The 20,006-nt window shown below is 42.2% G+C and overlaps 1 protein-coding gene and 1 pseudogene across 1 annotated transcript in view; one reads left to right on the top strand and one right to left on the bottom strand.

The window, feature by feature from the left end:
- WDR1 (WD repeat domain 1) overlaps positions 1-12,864 on the top strand; it is a 28,041-nt gene extending 15,177 nt beyond the window's left edge. Inside the window, exons 9-15 of the mRNA XM_074992498.1 lie at positions 268-357; positions 1,553-1,707; positions 2,518-2,605; positions 5,549-5,659; positions 6,317-6,487; positions 11,460-11,604; positions 11,943-12,864. Coding sequence (XP_074848599.1) covers positions 268-357; positions 1,553-1,707; positions 2,518-2,605; positions 5,549-5,659; positions 6,317-6,487; positions 11,460-11,604; positions 11,943-12,052 — 870 coding nt within the window. The 3' untranslated portion in view covers positions 12,053-12,864. The remainder of the gene's footprint in view (positions 1-267; positions 358-1,552; positions 1,708-2,517; positions 2,606-5,548; positions 5,660-6,316; positions 6,488-11,459; positions 11,605-11,942) is intronic.
- Positions 12,865-18,920: 6,056 nt separating this feature from the next.
- LOC142011981 (large ribosomal subunit protein eL37 pseudogene) lies at positions 18,921-19,214 on the bottom strand (annotated as a pseudogene).
- Positions 19,215-20,006: the final 792 nt, after the last annotated feature.

Below are 20,006 nucleotides of genomic sequence, written 5' to 3'. Positions count from 1 at the left end.
TGGAAAGGGTGCTGAAAAGGATCCAAAAATAAGTGGGTGCCTATTCATACTACAGAATATTTAATTCTTCAAATTTTGTTTGGAAATATTAGTGCTGTAACACTTAATGAATTGATTTCTTGAAACAAACCCAAACAACTAGTCATTTGGAAATTCAGTGAGATGTAACTTCTTAAATCTCATCAGTAAAGCCGCATGAACAGATTGGCTTTGTTTTAGTTTAAATAACTTAGTAGGTAATTCATTTCTCATTATATTCACTCACAGGGTCATAGTAAATCAATTCAGTGTCTGACAGTGCATAAAAATGGTGGCAAATCCTACATTTACTCTGGAAGCCATGATGGACATATTAATATCCTTTCTTGTGCTCAGATGGCATTATTCTAGTCCCACTACTCCTTTTTAAGATGCATATTCTACTTTATGGGAACTCATAAAAATCACTTTATTAAAGACAAGGTAACTTGTTTTTACACTTCTGAATAAATTTGTATTGCTGACCCTAATTCTTTCTAACATGTACTGTACGTTGCACTTATCTGTAAGATTTAACATTCTCTAGTAATTTGCTTTCCTGACACCATAATACAGTCATACCTGAATGCCTGTTAATGTGTGTAAGAACAGCCATTCTGAGTCAGACTAAAGATCCAGCCAGCCCAGTATTGTATGTTTGACGGGTCCAGTGCCAGGTGCTTCAGAGGTATGGAACAGATAATCATCATTCCTAAACTGAAAGGACTGTGGACTCCATGTTGCTCTGCCTCTAAGTTTATATGCTAACAAGCATCTCTTTCTGCATTGCTCTAAGCTGCAAGTTATGTACCACTTCATAATGGCCTTAATTTCATTGCTATCCTCAGGAACGGGTGACAGTTGTACTATAACTGTTCCTCGTTTAGTCAGTGTCTCAAGAATAATCAGGCCCCCAACTCCAGAGAACATTCAGATCTAATTATATAATGACCCCACTTCCCACTGGCTTGTGGACCAATAAATGTGACGTGCGCTCTAGACACCCCCTGGGGTGTTTGCAGAGGTTCAGCCTGTGAAGGTTTTTTAGTTGAACACTACTAGCTTTCTGTAATGAGCAAATGTGAGTTTATACTACCTCTTCATACATTCCCATAAGTAATAATACGCATGCTTATTGTGAGCATCATGTACACTCTAACTGCAGTATCTTTTTGGCAAATAAGCAAAACAAACTTGAAGGCTTGCTGAGGAGGAAGCTTTTAAGGTAACAGGTTACATTGATTAGTCCTTTGTTAGGAAAAGTAATATATATTGTTCCAGCTCATATCCCTGTTGGGAGGGGCTTCTTAGGCATTGAAACCATCACCAAATGATTTCTTGTTTGCCGATACTCTCCTACTGTTCTTAGCTGGTTATATTCAAGTAATATTTTATTCCTTTATGCAATAGTTAAGTCAGACTGTTTTTCATTTTCTGGAATTTCTGGGAGGGACCTTTTTTTTTTCCTGAAATCCTTTCCTCTACTTCACCACCACTCCTGAGAAGAAAGATTCCTTAATTCTACTTTGCACATTATTGGGATTCTGAAACAGGGGAGAATGATGGCTTCTCTGGAAAGGGGCATACAAACCAGGTTTCTAGAATGGCTGTGGATGAGTTGGATCAACTGGTCAGTTGCAGTATGGATGACACAGTGCGTTTTACTAGCCTAACCAAGAAGGACTACAGGTTAGTGAAGCTATCGTATTTGGTTGTATTTCTTTTTTAATTGCATCAAGGGAATTTCACTGTAGTGTGGGTTGCTGAATAGCTTCCTCACCCAACTTGTGCAAAATTTTCAAGTTACCATGGAAATCATAGAAGTGCTTGCAGTACCAAACTTGCATTATCTATGAAACAATAGGAAATTGGTTCTTCGGTGTATTAAGGCAGCTAATTATTTTCCACGTACATGAGACTAATTTCTTACAGTTTGTTTTTTTTTTTTATACTACTTATGCATACAGATGGATCTGTTTTGTATTGTCAGACTTCTGTGTAGACTTCTTGTCTTCACTCTGTAGTACACCATATAAGAAAATAAGATCTAAGGATTTTTGGACATTATTTTTGCCCCCTATGATTAGGACAGTCCTGCCTCTTCAGGGCATGAGTCCTTTTAGGATTGTCTAGTTGTATTCTCACTTTTTCTGAAGTTGAATTAAGGTCACTTTAATTTTGAGACAGAGCCTCCACATGAGAATTTGATGTGGGAAAAGTAATCCATTTTAAATTTTTTCTTTCCCCTTAATTTTCCTGAGTGTCCCAATTGTAGATAAGCCCTAATTTCTAAGACTAGAATCCAGCTATAGATTGTTTTTATTACATTATACATTTAAGTGGTATTCAGCAGCTAGGAAAGGGAGCTATCTGCATATTGCAGACCTGAAGATGTCTTTCATGATTATTTTTCAGTCAGTGTCTGACTGTTGAAATTGAGACATGTATGTAAATAAAATTTAAGTCCATAGAAAAGCAATTTGCGTTTTTTCTTTCCAGTGGCCAGGATATTGTAAAAATGGACGTTCAACCAAAATGTTTAGCTGTTGGTCCTGGTGGATATACGGTAGTTATATGCATTGGACAAGTAAGTATCAGAATAATATCTGGCTATGTCTACATAGCAACGGGACCTTGGCAGCCAGCTCAGGCCAGCAGACTCGGCCTTGTGCGCCTCAGGCTCCAGGGCTGAATCCCCACTTTGTAAACTTGTGAACCCAAATCGGCTGGTACAGGGCACCTGCAAGCATCTGGTGATTTGTGTTGATGTGCTGTGTAACGTATACGGTATTTTATGCTCTGTGTTATATCATTGATACACTTAAAAATTTCTTGGAAACTTAGTTGAAGAGGAGCCTTTTGGTACAGGCAGCTGTCAGTGTGGATAAGTGCTTAATGTTAGACCATGGTAACACTTAGCATTTATATAGCACCTTACTATTTTTAAACTCTGTACAAACATAACTATATTAAAGAATCTGCCAATGTAAGACTTTTCTAAATGTGGGTTTGGCTCTTTTTAAATATGCTTATTTTAAATTGGTGCATGCATTACACCAGTATAAAGGTATACCTGCATCCATTGTACGGGTCTGCATCAAACTTTAAAATTGGTGTTTTTTAAAAAAAAAAAATCTTGTTATATCAGTGTCTGAATTGTATGTAGACATACTCCTCTAATACCAGTGGACTTACTGACCTAAAGAAACTGTCGTCCTAAAAAGCTAACTGAAATTTTGAATCCAGTGCTGATTTTACAGTAGTGTTTGGATTCTTCTTTGATTTCCTGCTTTTTGGGGTGCAGGTGTGAAAATTTTAAATATACAAGGCAGTCTTTTCTGTCAGTGAGCAGGAGCAAATACATATTTAACTTTATAGCTCATACACTGATTTATATAGACGTTTTTATGTAAGGACATCTCATTAAATACCAATTGGAATTTTGGTTCTAAAATGTCTAAATTTTTTTGATGGTAGAAACTTAGCAATATAGAACACAACCATTACTAGCTGATCACTACATTGGATATGGTCAGTATGAAAGTTGTAGGACCTTGATCATTAGTAAAACCATTGAGACAGGGACCAGATTGCCTTTGTCCCTTGCTTGAACTTTCATTACTTTGGCTGGCTAGTCCGCTTACAGTGTCGTATCTGTTTTTGGTGTACAGCTTGGTTGTCTTCTGATACCATAGAATGGATCTCTTGGCTGTTGCTGGAGCATGCTTGCAGTAGTTCAAGGATTTCTCTTCATGAGTCAAATGAAGCAGAAACAGGGATCTTTGGTTCTTCACGAATGTACTTGCATGGGTGATGGGCTTTGTTCCTTCTGTCTTCCATCCATGGCCATAATAAATTTTATGTGCACCAAGGCATTTGTGGGTGTGCACCACCAATAGAAGCACCTCCTGCCAGCTCTGAGTGACTGTGGGCGCTCTAACTAGCTGGGTGGCACCTGAATCTCTCCTAGGCAGCCGTCCAAGCACTTAGGTTACAGGGATCACTGGCAATGGATATTGAAGATTGCAGAAAGCTGAGCCTTCCCAAAAAGACTGGCTTGGCCCTGCCCAATCCTCACCCACTAAATCCCTCCCTGTTTTCCTTATGACCAGGGCACCTGGCTGGGGCTAAAGGGACCAGGCTGTTCCAGGAGTATGGGAGCTGCACCCCCCCTACTCACCCTTCTGGGGTTGTGGGGATGGGAGAACTGGGCTTCTGGGCTCTAGCAAGAGGGGTCGGGCCTTGGTAAGAAAGGACAGCCCATGCTTACATTCCTCTGTAATTCTTTTGACTAGTAAGGATGTAGATTGAACTTCTATGATCTCATTGTATCAGCCAAACAGATTTTTAGTTGTATGCCTCTACTGGGAATCTGCAGCTGGTCAGGGAAACAACCCATTGCCCAGGAGATTAACAGCACATAAAGGGTGCATCTACACTAGCCAACTACTTCAAAGTAGCTGGCACAACATCAAAATAGCACGCGTCACGTCTAGACGCACTGTGTGCTATTTCGACATTGAAATAGGTGTTAGGCGGTGAGATGTCAAAATCGCTATTCCCATCCAAAGATGGGAATAGCGCCCTACTTCGACGTTCAGCGTCGAAGTAGGGCATGTATAGATGATCCGCGTCCCACTAACCTCGAAATAGCGGGGTCCTCCATGGCGGCCATCAGCAGAGGGGTCGAGAGATGCTCTGCCCAGCCCCTGTGGGGCTCTATGGTCACCGCATGCAGCAGCCCTTAGCCCAGGGCTTCTGGCGGCGGCGGCTGCTGCTGCTGAAGCTGGGGGCCCATGCTGTGTGCACAGGGTCTGCAGCTGGTTGTCGGCTCTGTGGATCCCCTGCTGTGCAGGGCACGTGTCTGGGAGGGGCCCTTTAAGGGAGTGGCTTGGGGCTTTGCTGGCCCCTTATTTCGACAGGGAGCTCTGTGGGGGGGTGGACACTCGACATTTCCCTCCAGGGCAGCTCCTTTCAACGTTCCCCGTCGCTACTTCGACATGGAATGTCAACGGCACCAGCCCTGGAGGACATGTAGACAATACACGTCGAAGTAGCCTATTTCCATGTCCTTACTTCGAAATAGGCTACTTTGACGTAGTGTACTAGTGTAGACATAGCCATAGACTTTAACTTTCTTCCTAACAGAAGATAGTACTGTGAAGGAGAATAAGCACTGCTTGAAATACTAGATGGCTTCATGCACCTCTTCTGTTGGAACTGAATTTCAACTAACAGTATGCACAGGCATGTCCTGACTGCTTGCAGTTAGTAGGTGGAAGGCAGCCTGCACCTCACCTGCATCGCTTTTGAGTGCTCATGGGAGAAAAAGCTTAATCACCAGCCATAGGTGCCTCTCTCACTTCTAATCTTTTGTAGATTAGAATGAATCTCATTGTTCCCTTTGAACCAAGGAAGCAGTATTTTATGGTGGCTGACCATCATAGTGCATTAGTGTGTATGATGAAGACCATATGGCCTCTCATGCATTTTGAATCTGTGGTCTTTAGGGTATGTTCTGCATTTATAGATCATCTTGATGAAGAATAAGAAGAAGTGTTTTGCAATTGATGACCCTGGCTATGAACCAGAAGTGGTGGCCATTCACCCGGGAGGTAGCACTGTTGCAGTGGGAGGACTGGTAAGGATACACTCTAGTGAACTCTGGAACAGCATTTTATGGCGGTGGGCTTTTTGTTATGGTTGTTCTTTAAACAACTCTAAGCTATTGCTGCACCAAGACATCACAGGTTGGCAGTGTGTAAATGGAAAGCAAAAATACATTTAAATTGTGCTGCTGTGTTTTTTGTTAAACTGCTACCTTCTGACCTCCTTCAGCACAGCAGGAATGGACAAAATGGGGCCCATGGGCCACATCCAGCCTATCATAGCTTTTAATTCATCCCTGAGCCTCCATTACTTTATTCTAGAGGGGGAGTAAGATCGGAGTCTGGAGTACTGGGTGATGGAGTGGCCACTGTACAACTTCCTTACCTAGATGTGGCCCACAGGACAAATAGTGTGCCCACCTCTCCATTAGATTCTCCACTCTAGTGGTTAGTATATACTCCAGCATCTTCTCCCTAGTTATCAAGTAAGCTTATCAAAATTCTCTGCCAGTGTTAAAGCAATAGCGTGTTTTAACTTGAGGGCATATGGGCAATATACCCCTAAAAATACTTCTTTGGTGTATTTCTCAAAGGGAAAAGTATCTAATTGCATATGATCCTCTGCTTAATCTTTCTTGATTTTTTTTTTTATTCATTATAAAGCTATGATTTTCATTATTAACTTGCAGGATGGGAAGGTCCATCTATATTCAATCCAAGGAACCTCTCTGAAAAATGATAAGACCTTAGAAGCTAAAGGTCCTGTGACGGACCTGGCATATTCTCTCAATGGTGCCTTTCTTGCAGTTTGTGATGCAAACAAAGTTGTGACTGTCTTTAGTGTTGCTGATGGATATGCGGTAAGAACTGCTGTTTCTGACTTATCAAATACTTTTGTTGGAATCGCTAGCTGTATAAACGAGAAGTCCTGTGGTACCTTTGTAGGCTGACAGATTTATTGGAGCATAAGTGTTCGTGGGCAAAGACCCACTTCGTCAGATGCTTCCTCACATGTGTCTGACAAAGTGGGTCTTTGCCCACGAAAGCTTATGCTCCAATAAATCTGTTAGCCTATAAGGTGCCACAGGACTTCTTGTTTTTGTGGATACAGACTAATACAGCTACCTCTCTGATACTAGTCTTAAAACCCACGTATAGAAATAAATGTACCGCTAGGTGTGAATTAGCCTGTATTGGGGGTGAAATGTCAGATTCCGCTAATGCCTACACAGTGCCTTCTGTTGAGAGAATGATTTCACAGCTGCCAGTTTTGAAGTCTCAAAAATTACGACCTTAGGTGAGGGAAGAGAGAGAACAGCAGAGACTGGCTACTAGGAAAACCAAGATGCTATTTGCATCCAAATCTTGGAATAAAGAACAAGAAAAATACTTTTCCAAACAGTGCCTTTTTAAATATGACTTGGCAGGTTGTGAACTTCAAGGAGGGAATGGGAAGTCAAGTTAAACTTAATGCTGTTGAATGCAAATTGTCTAGGGTTTCAGAAGTTCATTATTTGGTTTGCATGGTAGTCTCTCTCTAATGGAAACCTCAGTCACACCCAGTGCATGCTGAACTTGAACATACCTTTCCCTATCCATCAGTGTGCATATCTGCAAAGATTCCCATAGCTTCTGGAAACCTGGTTAGCCTGAGGGAGCAGTCTAGTCTGACTGCAACCTGTGCAGAACTGTAAACTGGGCTTTCCAATAACTTATTAGCCACAATGCTTAACACTGTGTGAAGGCAATGCACTGAAATGGCTAGGGGAGGAGTTGGGAATCTAGCTGTATGTCATAATCCATATGCTGTTCTTATTTTAATTTAAAAAAAAAAAAAGACTGAGAATGAAGCCTTTAAAGTAGCTGTATTGGAATTCCATTGAAATGAATGTCCAGGAACGGTGTTGGAATGTGTGGGTGGGAAGGCAAGGAGAAAGTACCTTCTCTTCTCTCTCCCTCTCCTCTCTCCATGTTTTCTTGGGTGTGAGCAAAACTATAAAGTTTTTGCAAAAGACTAGGTGGGTGAGGTAGGTGTGTGTGTGTGTGTGTGTGTGTTGTTAAATCAGACTGGCTTATGTTGGTGAAAAGAGAACCTTTCATTAGAATTTCTCTCTATTTAGCTACTGCCTTTTGGGAAGGTGGATTCTCCTACACACACAGGATGTCTCATTGGTATAAGCAGTGCCTACACTGAAGCATTACAGTGATGTAGTTGTGCTGCTGTAGAATTTGAAATGTAGACATGCAGTACCCTTTGTCACAGTGCCTTATCTCTTCAATTTATGTATTAATGCACATTGAAGAGATACTTTAAGGCAGGGGTAGGCAAGATACTGCCTGTGTGTCTGATCTGACCTGCCAAGCCTTTTTAATCTTTTACATGGCCTGCCTCTGTGGCATGGAGCAGTGCTGCTCAAAGCAGCTGGATACTCCCTGTGACTCTGTGTCGCTGGATGCGGGAGGACTTCAAGCACTCTCCCCATCCCCAGCCAAATCTTTCAGCTTCGTCAGAAGGACCTGAGACTCCTGCTGGAGGTGGGGACAGCATGCAGAGCCCTCCCCCTGCAGCATGGAAGGCCACCTCCATCCAAGACCCTGCACCTCTGCCATAGAAGTGTGCACCCCTTAACCACTTACCAAAAATTTTGGCGTGGTCTCTCACCAAAAATTATTGGTTACTCCTGGATTAAGGTGACCGTGGGCAGTTATCATAGCATTGGATGAGACCTCAAGAGATCACGAAAGCAGGACCAGTCCCAAATAAATCATCCCAGTCATGGCTTTGTCTGGCCAGGACTTAACCTCTAGGGATGGAGATTCCACCACCTTTCTAGGTAACCTATTCCAGTGCATCACCACCTCTTGATCCAACCTAGACATCTGCCACTGCAATTTGAGACCATTGCTCCTTGTTCTGTCGTCTGTCACCACTAAAACCAAACTCTCCATTCTCTTTGTTATCCCCCTTCATGTATTTGAAGACTGCTGTCAAATTCCCCCTCACTCTTCTCTTCTGTAGACCAAATAAGTCTAAATCCCTCACCCAGTCATCATGCTCCCACTGCCTGATCGCTTTTTGTTGCCCTCTGCTGGACACTAATGCATCTACATCATGTTTCTAATGGGGTGGCTCAAAATTGGATGCACTATCCCAGATGTGCCCTCACCATTATCAGATAAAGGAGACTGACTTCCCTAAATGTGCTGGCAGTGCTCCTATTAATGTTGCCCAGTACGCCATTAACCTTCATGGCTACAAGGGTACATTAATGACTCATGCAGCTTTTCATCCACTGTAATGCCCTGGTCCTTGTCTGCAGAACTGCTACCTAATCAGTCAGTCCAACTTGTAGCAGTGTTTTGGATTCTTATGTTGTAAGTGCAAGTCCCTGCACTTCTTGTTAAACCTCATCAGATTTTTCTTGGCCCAATCTTCTAATTTGTCTAGGTCACTCTGGACATTATCCCTATCCTCCAATATATCTACCTTCCCTTGACTTAGTGTCATCTGCAAAGTTACCAAGGGTGCAGTCCATCCCCTCGTCCAGGCTATTAATGAATATGTTGAACAAAACTGACTCCAGGACTGACCTTCAGGGAGCTCCGCTCTACACCAGTTACCAATCAGCCATCAAGCCATTGATCGCAACCTGTTGAACCCAATAATGTAACCAGCTTTCTATCTACCTTACAATCCATTTATCCAATCTGTACTACTTTAACTTGCTGGCCAGAATACCATGAGACACCATATCGAAAGCTTTGCCAGGTATATCATAGCCACCACCTTCCCCATATACACAAAGCCATTTACCTCATCATAGAAGGCAGTCAGGTTAGTCAGACATGATTTTGACTCTGGTGAATCCGTGTTGATTATTCCTGATCGCTTTCCCTTGAGGATCCACTCCATGATTTTTCCAAGGACTGAGGTGAGGCTAACAGGTAAGTTTCTCCTTCTTGTAAGCTTCTTTTCTGTGTTTGAGATCACCAAAGATTTCTCTAAGCCAAGCTGGTTCTTTACCATATTTGCTTTTCTTACTGACTTTGGAATGGTATAGTTCCTGTGCCTTCTGTAGGGCTTCTTTAAAATACAGCCAGCTCTCCTGGACTCTTTTTCAGTCCTCGTGTTTAAGTTGCCAAGGGATCCTGCCCATCAGCTCCCTAAGGGAGTCAAAAGCTGCTTTTCTGAAGTCCAGGGTATATATTCTGCTGCCTCCTTTCTCGGTCAGGATCCTGAACTCTACCATTTTATCACTGCTGCCCAGGGTGCCACCTACCTTTACTTCCCATACCAATTCCTCCCTGTTGGTGAACAGGAGGTCAAGCTGAGCATGGCCCTGGTTGGTTCCTTCAGCAGTGGCACTATGAAGTTGTGCCCAGCATTCTCCAAAAACGTCTGGATTGTCTGTGTACTGCTGTATTAGTCTCCCAGCAGATGTCAGGGTGACTAAAGTCATCTATGAGTACCAGGGCCTGTGATCTGGAGCTTCCATTTAATTGTCCAAAGAGAACCTCATCCACCTGATCAGTGATATATAGTGTATACCCACCACAACATCACCATTGTTGTTTCCACCTCTAAACTTAGCCCAAAGACTTTCAACAGGCATTTCTCCTGTTTTTGTACTGGAGCTCTGAGTAATCGTACTGCTCCCTAACATACAGTGCAACCTTTCTTCCCTTGCCCCTGAACAGTTTATAACCATCCATGACAGTGCTCCATTCATATGAGTTGTCCCACCAACTCCATTATTTCAATCACATCATAGTTCCTCGATTGTGCCCGAACTTCCAATTCTTCCTGCTTGTTTCCCAGGCCTCTTGTATAACCACCCAGTTGCCTTGCTTTGAGTACAATTGAAGGGTCCTCCTCTTTTGCACTTTCCTCCTTGTGTTTCTTCTTGGTATGCCCTTTCTCTGCTTACTTCAGGGCTTAAGTCCCCGGCAAACCTAGTTTAGAGTCCTCCGTGCTAGATTTGCAAGCCTGTCTGTACATTGCCATTGTGCAGGTTCCTTTTGAGGGCAAGGGCTGAGAGTTAAGATATGGAGTGATGATTTTTGTGAGCAGTGCTTGCGTGTGGGTTGGATCTTTGTTCCTCCTTTATACTTTTTCTCAGCTCTTCTGCGAGCATAGTGTCGTCTCCTTTTCATCCACTGTTATCAAAGCTCTTAGCATACCAGATGATGTATGCAACATCTGTAGGGCCTGTGGATCTAGAAAGTTGTGGCAATAATGTCTGCAGGTTTTGCAGCTGTTGTGTGGCTGGTGCCATTTTGATTGTGTCACCCTGGTCTGTGAGGAACTTGTGGCCTGGGGATTTGCAGGACAGAAAATGTGGTTTGGGACAGATTTCATTCAGGATGTGATACCCACCAAGGATGGGTTTTTACTTTTCAAAACCCTACCATACAGCTACTTTCAAAGGCTTCATATAACCCGCCTGTGCCACAGTTGGGGATGAGCAGGACACTGTAGAGTCTTAGGATCTCCAGTTCGCATTTGCTGAAAACTTTAACGTTCAGTCCTGTCAAGTTTGGTTTGAATTCTGCTGTCTCCTCTCAGTTGTTTATGTAAATAGCATAAAATGGATGGTTTTTATGACTCATGCAACATTTGTGTATTAACCATGCTTTTCAAATGTAAAGGCACTTAGCTTAGAATGTTACTCTGTAGCTGGTGTATACAGTTGTATTAAGTGTTCTAGTAATAGGTTCAAATTGTTGCCTAATAATGAGGGATCATAACAAAGGTAGCAGAACAGCTACCTGCAGTCCATGTAAAATAGTCGTCTGTACAATAACACCCTTTTCCTAATAACTCCCAAACAGGAACATAACGTCTTCTATGGACACCATGCAAAAATTGTTTGCATTGCCTGGTCTCCAGACAATGAGCACTTTGCTTCTGGGGGCATGGACATGATGGTTTATGTTTGGACCCTAAGTGACCCGGAGACCACAGTCAAGATACCAGGTATGTTGCATGTTTTGTTGGCTATAAAGAGCTTTTTGAGAATTTCTGCCCTTTTAAAATGGGAGCAGTGCTTACTCTGTCAGAACTACACTATTCATTGTCTCCCCTTCTAGGAAGGGGCAGAGACATTTCTAGCCTATTCTGTCATATAATTTTAACCTTCTAACACTTACAAATAAAGACTACCATTCACTAAGTGTGTTTTGCAGACAACAGCATATTATGCACTGCAGTTCAAATTCTGTTCAAAATATTGGCTTAAGATAACTATAGGAAGCTATCAATTCTTAATTTAGTATTTTTAAATGACTCAAACTTATCTCCTTCCCTCTACACAGATGCTCATAGACTACATCATGTAAGCAGCCTGGCATGGCTGGATGAACATACCCTGGTAACCACATCTCATGATGCTTCTGTCAAAGAATGGTCTATCTCCTATAAATGACCAGTCCTCCGACTTGAAAGGGCCTCATCAGGGACTAGAACTACTACAGTGGAACATAGCATTTCTCTCTCTAAAAATTCTAATGGCCTCTGGGTCTTCTATCATATCCTCATATCTTTACAGGATGTTCATATCTGTAATTAAATGTACTTTGAAAGCTTTAGCTGGTAACAGTTTGCACATGAAAAGCACTTAAATTATGTTTGGAACTTAACCTTTGTGCTGAACATTCCAGAGGCAACAGATTAACGAGTTGGCATGAAAAATTCAAACACGATCAGTTCTTTAACAGTCTGTGAGGTTGTACAGCATGAGAGAAATATCTCATTTTTGCTAATTACAGAACATTTCTGTACCAATGGTCATAAGACTATTTAGTTGTCATCCAAAACAAATCAAGCTGTGTGCAGCTACTGTATATGACTTTGCTTGTCTGTACTGCACCAAACTGTTGCCTCAGATTTCCTCCTTCACATAATGAAATGGGGTACACACATAATAAACGCTTTATGTATTTCATGTCAAAGTTTTGTGGTTATTTGAGGATGGAAACGTGGGATTTTAATGTACTTAACTGTTGTCAGTTTAATGTTTACAAATAACTTTCATGGCATTTTTCTCACTCCAGAAACCATTTTTGTTACCTTACAAACAACTGAGAATGTCTGGTCATTTCAGTGTTGGGCAGTCACCTTGGCCTCTGTTTTAAAGATAAATTTGTTTCCTAAGGAGAAGAATTAAGTTTATGTAAACAGATTTGCAGTAATTATAATACCTGTTTCAGTACAGGAATTAAACTAAGTGAATCATTATGACTTGAGGTGATTTTTACAAACCAATTTAAATGTGGCTTTTTTTTTTTTGTTTCTGATTGCTACTTACACACTTTCCAGAAACACAAACTGTTACAGCAGAGCAATGAACCAACTGTTCAGATTACATATCACTCATTTCCCACCCCCCACTTCCAATTCACCATCAGGTTTGCCTTACAAAGCGATTTGGCGTTTCTAAGGGTGGGCAGGGCAGAGGAAAAGTTTTCCATTTAGCGAGTGTTGGCCTGAGGTGGGAGGGAGATGACAAATTCTAGTGGCCAAAAAAGAACTCTGTTTCAAAGTGTTTAAATAACAAGATTTTATGTCCCAGTCATATGGTAATCAATCTGTTTTTCCAAACCTGGATGCTCTCTTGCTTGTGGAAATTTTCCAGTTTATCTGGTTTTAACACTGTTAATGGCTCTTGTGTAGGCAGCCAGACTGCATTTCTCATTTCAGTTCCTGAAACCCATTCTTTTGCCTTGACTGATCAGCTACCTTCTTGGAAACTTCAGTGTCAAATATTCTACTGCAATGCTTCCTAAAGAAAAGCTATTGAGATTCTGGAAGATACAGTTTTTAAAAAAAAAAAAAAAAAAAAAATGGTATTCTGACTTGTAGCCACCTTGTAGACTTCAACAGCTGAGATCTTTCGCTGGAAAATGTGGACTGTTTCATTGAGCACCTTCCCCTATCTTTCAGTATTTTTTTGTACACTGTACTTAAGATGAGAAATTGCACGGCAAAGGGCATAACAAGTGAACATGGCACTTGTTCATGTCTAACAATTTTTATGTAGTTGGCCAACATGAGTTGCAGGGATTGCTATAGTGCTGAAGCTTATCTGCATATTCTGTGGTATTCAAGTATTTCATCTCAGCAAACAAGTAAACATGACATCAATTAAATAACTTGTTATAATGAAACCACTTGGCACTAGAGGGGATTCTACCATGTGATGTGTTAATTTTTTATGGAAATATTACCAGTGATTGAGTTACCCTGCCATTCAATAAATAAGGCACTACTGGAAATGGGCTAGGAATAGCATATCTGTCTTGGAGAATACTACCAACAGGAAGGGGAAGGGAAATAAGTACAGAATGCTTTGCTGATTGGCGGAAGGCAGCTCTTTCCTAATCTAGCCCAAAGCAACTTTACTGTTAAAAATTAGTCCTAACGGAGTCTGGTAGTACGACTTAGTGCATGTTTGTCAGACCTACTTGTGTTCGTTATGACCAGTCCTTGTATAGCAGGCTGTAGGCTTCATCTTCCAGCAGGATTCCTTATTGACATTATGTGGTTTGGAGTTAAACTGCAATGGCTTCTGATTATTGGGAGTTGCTACATATACAACTAGAAATGTTGGATTATATGCTTCACTGAATGTTAGAGGATTTTGCTACTCCAGCTACTGATAAGTTCCTGGCCGTACAGCATGCTGTCAGGGTGGTTAAGCACTGGAATAAATTGTCTAGCGAGGTTGTGGAATCGCCATCACTGGAGATTTTTTTAGTACAGATTAGATGAACATCTTCAGGGATGAATTAGATATAGGTTGGCCTTGCTTAGAGTGCAGGGGACTGGACTTGATGACCTCTTTCAGTTCTAGTATTCTAACTGTTTGTACTGACTAATAACAGTTGTAATCATGTTGCAGCCAGTTAGAACCTAATCAATAAAATATGAAGGGATCTATCTCTAATATACTTTACTGAATTTTAAGATGTACTATCTGACATTTCTAGTTGTATGCGTAGCAACTCCCAATAATCAGAGAAGCCATCTCAGTCTGGTGTGGGCTCTTTTTTTTTTTTCCTTTAACCATTTTAAGATCTGTTGGTGGTTCTTCCCCCCCCCCCCCCCCCCCAAAATCAGATGATACTGGATGCCATTAAGACAGGATCTCCTTAACAGCCTAATATCACACCACTTTAACGTAATTTTAGATGGAATGGGGGGGAGAGCACATGACCTGCTTCTCAGCTAATGGCTGCTGCTCTTTTGGCCTTGTTGCAAACAAAGGTCATAGGCTTTAGGCCTTACAATATAGCTCCAGGAAAAAAGCCTTATCCTTACACTTACATGCTCACTGTACCACCCTGAAGAGTACTACATGGCTATTCATGCAACAGGAGTGAGGAAAATAAATATACAGGGACCTATTCCTACAGAAAATGCTTGCTCAGGATGAAGTAGAGACAGCCTAGAATCATGTTTCTTAAACTATGTTCCATGGAACACTGGTGTTCTGTGAACAACTTTGAAGGAGAGCTACGAGCATGTGGAAAAAAACACTGGTATGTATTTTCTGTTAGTAAAACCAGATACAATGTTACTACTTCATTGCTATGATAGCTGGTGAAGTAATTTAATTTCGTTCTTGCTGTGTGTGTTGCTGTTTGGGTTTATTTTTTGGTCTGATCACTTTTTTTTCTTAGAAAATTTTCTTGGATGTTCGGGGGTTTCACAAAGTTAAACACAGATCTAGAGACGCTCTGAGGAGTGTGATGGATTGGATGCAAAAATGTTTGCATCTTTTCATGGGACAAATATCTTCTCTGAAATAACTAGTATCTTAATTAGCAGGAGTCCTATAGCCTAACAAAAAGCAAAATTAGAGTTAAAAGTAGACCACAAAAGCCAGTTCTTAGTTTGGCCTGTGGTCTGTTGGGGGATGTGAATACCCTGTTTCCAGCATGTGAAACTTCTAGGTCCGAAGCCTTTAGTAGCGTGTGGCGCTTCATGTGAGAGATCCAGCTCTACTTTAAAGTCTACCTGTGCTGCAACCACCTCTTCTCACATACTAGGCTCTCCAAATACGAAGAACTCGAGGTTGACCTGTGTTACCTTGTACAAAACACTTGCTCACTATCTGCCTTTAAACAGAAACATTAGATTTTTAAAGTGTGTATTTAGGGCCAGCCACCTTGAAAAAGATTTCTGCACTTTTAGCATCCTTTCAAATGGCTATAAGAAGGGGCCATATGATTCTCAATAGCACCTGAACATTCCTGAAAAACCAAGTGTCATGAAACCACTGGGCTCTTTCAGAAATCCAGACCCAGTTGTGGATGCTGAACACTTGCAAAAAATCTGGCCCTTTTGCCTGTTTTGGACACTACAAAGTCACCAGTATGCAGTGTCCTGAATTGCTTAAAATACATGTACAGAGCATGCAGACCAAGCAAGGAAAGGTAATCAGTAACAGAATGAGACTAGTCACTTAAATGGTTACTCTTTTAGAAAAAGATGGTAGAAGGGAGACCTTGAGGAGTTAAACAGGCATGGGATAAAGTGATAGCTAATGGGCTGAGGACAGTAACTATCATATGCTGGGGCATATAGGGAGAAGGGTGTTTATTGCCAAAAGGTGCCAATTTAAAAGTATAAGATATGTGTTTCCTACAATCTGCAAGAAACCAGGGAAGAGTGTAAATTGCCAGATTTAGTATGGGGAGCCATAATATGCTTTTTGCTGTTAGATTTAGCTTCCAGGATTCCCCATCACAAATTAATGTTATGCCAGAATGACACACAATGAGGCACAATGGTGTGGGTCTAGCACTAGATGGCATAGTGGTAACATTTGGGGGTGAGGGGGGTGTGCATGCATCTTTCATCTTCCAGCAGTCTCAACTGATGGCTCCTTGCATCTAGAATGACAGTTTTCCTTTGTGTGTTAGTAATTCTATCGCAGAATAGATTTATTTGTTCATGCATGATTTCAGGCTATGGGGCACTGGTACTTTTGCAGGAGTGAAATGAATGAGAAGAATATAAATGTTGTTAACCCCTCAACTATGCCAGCTATGGTAATACCTAGTCTGATCTGTATAATGTAGGCAATGGAATTTATTCCTAAACTTCCGTGGTACTTCTTTCAGAGAAACACCAATTATATATTTAAAAATGGTCAGTCATGGAGAATTAACCGTGATCCTTACTAAAGTGGTCCAATCATTAAGTACTCCTGCCTGTTAAAAATTCTAGTCTGAATGTCTGTCTGTGCTAAAGTGATCTGTCAACAGTCAGAGAGGTAGCTGAGTTAGTCGGTATCTTAAAACAAGAAGACCTGTGGCACTTTGTAGACTTCCAGATATTTTGGAGCATAAGCTTTTGTGGGCCAAGACCCGCTTCATCAGACGAAGTAGGTCTTGGCCCACGAAAGCTTATGCTCCAAAATACCTGTTAGTGTGTAAGGTGCCACAGCACTGTTTGTTTCTGTCAACAGCAGTTACGGTCACAAGATATCGTCTGACAAAACTTCGTCAACAGATCGTGGCCAGGCTGTAAAGCGGATTTAAAAAAGCAATCCACTCTGTCGACAGAGTGGCTGGGCAGTCCGGCCACGCTCTCGATTAAATGGCCAAACGGACGTACAGCAGACAGGGCTGCCCAGTGTCCCGGACCAAAGGCCCCCCTTAAAGGTCCATACTTGCTTTCTGTTAACAGATCTTTTGACAGAGATGTTCTGCCTCATGGAGTAACAGCAGAACACTGTCAACAAAAGTGATCCACTCTGTCAATTTACTGGTGACAGAATACCTTGGGAATCTGGATATTCCATGGGTTTTGTCAACAAAGCTCCCTAGTATAAACATAGCCCATTTGTTTAGCTTCAACTTCCAGCCATTGGATCACATTAATCTTTCTGCTACATGAAAGAGCCCATTATTCAGTGTTCATTTCCCATGTAGTTACTTATAGACTGTGGTCAAGTTACCCCTTACCCTTCTCTTAGCCAAGCTAAATAGATTGAGCTCCTTAAGTCTCTCCCTCTAGGGTATGATCTCTGGTCCTGTCACACATGCATGTGACAAAGTGAGTCTTTGCCCACAAAAGCTAATGCTCCAGTAGACCTTTCTGTAAGGTGCTACAGGACTTCTCATTTTTTCTGATCCTTTAATCATTCTTGTGGCTCTTCTCTGAGCCCTCTCCAATTTATCAGCATTCTTTTTGAATTGTGGGCACCAAAATGGACATACCATTCCAGCAGCAGTTGCTCCAATACCAGGTACAGAACTAACAATCATAACTGTAACTGCATTAGCTCCATTGTCCACAGCGTGACACAGCTAGCTCCTATTAAGCTGATTATCTGCCAGCCCTCCCAAATCTCTTTCAGAGACATTTCCAGGAGAGTTTCCAAGCCTGTAAGTATGGCTTCATTCATTGTTCCCACATGTATACATTTACACCTAACCTGATGAGAACAGAGTGTTTACTTGACTCCACTTGATCAGTAAATATTCTCTTCATTTGTATCGTTCCCCCAACTCTTGTGTCATCTGCAAGTCTTATCAGTGGTGGTTTTGTTTTCTTTCAGCTTGTTAATAAAAATGTTAAACAGCATAGAGCTAAGAGCTAGTCCCTGGCAGGGCCCCACTAGAAACACAGTCATTCAATGGGACACATCAGCTAACCAATTTTTAATCCTGAGAGTGACAACACAGAGGAGGGTTCTGCATCACTTTAAGGGGCAAACCAGGATTAGTAAATCAATAAGGTGGCAAATCACTTAGCAGTTGTCACTGGCAACCCAACAGTGAGTATGGCAATGATGTCGAAAGTAGTGGATCGAATTAACGAAAAGGACTGTTCAGCAATGAGTGTTATGCAGCAAACTGATGAATTAATTAGCTATTGCAATTAATACATTACTTATTAATAGATACAGTTCAATAGAGCATTAAGGGTAAATCAAATGTGCAATAAATAATAATTATGCAATGAAAGAGGTTGTGACTTCACACAGATGACTATAAAAATGAAGAGAATGTGAGGGCAGAAGTGTACAGCATCCAGCCATTAGATAAGGCTAGCAGAGGAGTGATGTCAGCAAAGGACTTTCAAAGTAGTAGGAGCATATTCTGTGATGCTACCTAGAGAGCCTGTTACTTTTATGTCTGTATGGTACTTCTGGAAATGGCAGCAGGTTGGCAGCCAGAGCCATCTCTCCTTTTGGGGAAAGATTGGCTCACTCACTGACTCCTGTATAGGTGACCATATTGATGCTAACAAGAGGAAAATAACAATAGGAAGAGGAGTCCTTAAGATGAGCTGGTTGCTGCAACAGTAGCTCTCTTGGGCTTAGGTGTTGCTCCTTCATGGAATCCATTCCTGAATCGATGGTAGCCATTTTTCAGGTTTCTCATATGACCAGTACCTGTGGTGTTGTGTCTTTTAGCCTTGGCACTCCAGTCATACTTTCTCTTGTGCTTAGCAGGGTACCCATATTTCCTACTGATAGACTTCTGGAGATTATATGCCTTGGATCCACAATGATGGCACAAAGTGTGGGTCTTATGGCGGTGCTTGCTGAATGACGTTGTTCCCTTTGTCATCTTCCTCAGGCTGCCATCTTCCCACAATCTACATGTGTGCTGTTTCTTGTTCTCTTCCTTTGTGAATGTTTGTCCTCTTAACAATGTACAGAGGAAGGGCAACTGAGTAGCCTCAGGAAATTACTTATGGAGATTTCTTGAGTTTACACTTCTGAGATGATTGTGTGTTGACACACTGCCATCTAGCTGCTCTTCCATTCACAACATCAACTCTAACAGCTTCCAATGTTCTAAAACATGGCTTCCTAAACTGGGGGGCATGAAGAAATTCCAGGGGGGGCACGAGGTGACCCCCTCCCATCATTCACACCACCCCAAGAAAGAGCTGGGCTTTGCTTCTGGCTCTCAGCCCCTGCCATTTTATCTGGGTGACCTGGTGCACCTGCTATAAAAAGCAGGCATCTGGCAAAGGTCCACATGGAGAGGAGAGAGAGGAGGATGGGGTTAGATGGGGGCCTGGGGGTGCCTGGCTTTGTGAAAAGGGAGGGGCTCGGGGGGCCAGCCAGTTTGCAGGATTCACGGGGCTTGGGCAGCTGGCCCTGGCATCGCAAGGCTCAAGCAGCTTGGGCTGCCAGCTGGCTCCCGCAGTGTGGGGCTCGGCCAGCTGATCCCAGCAGCACAGGGCTCAGGCAGGTGGCTGGCCCTGGCAATGTAGGGCTTGGGTGGCTGGCCCTGGCAGCACAGAGCTTGGGTGGGTGGCTCCAGCAGGGCAGGTCTCAGGTGGGTGGGCAGCTGGTGTGGGCAGCTCTGGTGGCTGGTATGGGGCTCTGGCAGCTGGCCAGCTGCATCTGA

Source organism: Carettochelys insculpta, chromosome 4 (genome assembly GCF_033958435.1).
Source record: "Carettochelys insculpta isolate YL-2023 chromosome 4, ASM3395843v1, whole genome shotgun sequence".
NCBI lineage: Eukaryota > Metazoa > Chordata > Testudines > Carettochelyidae > Carettochelys > Carettochelys insculpta.
This window is presented reverse-complemented; position numbering and strand designations above follow the sequence as displayed.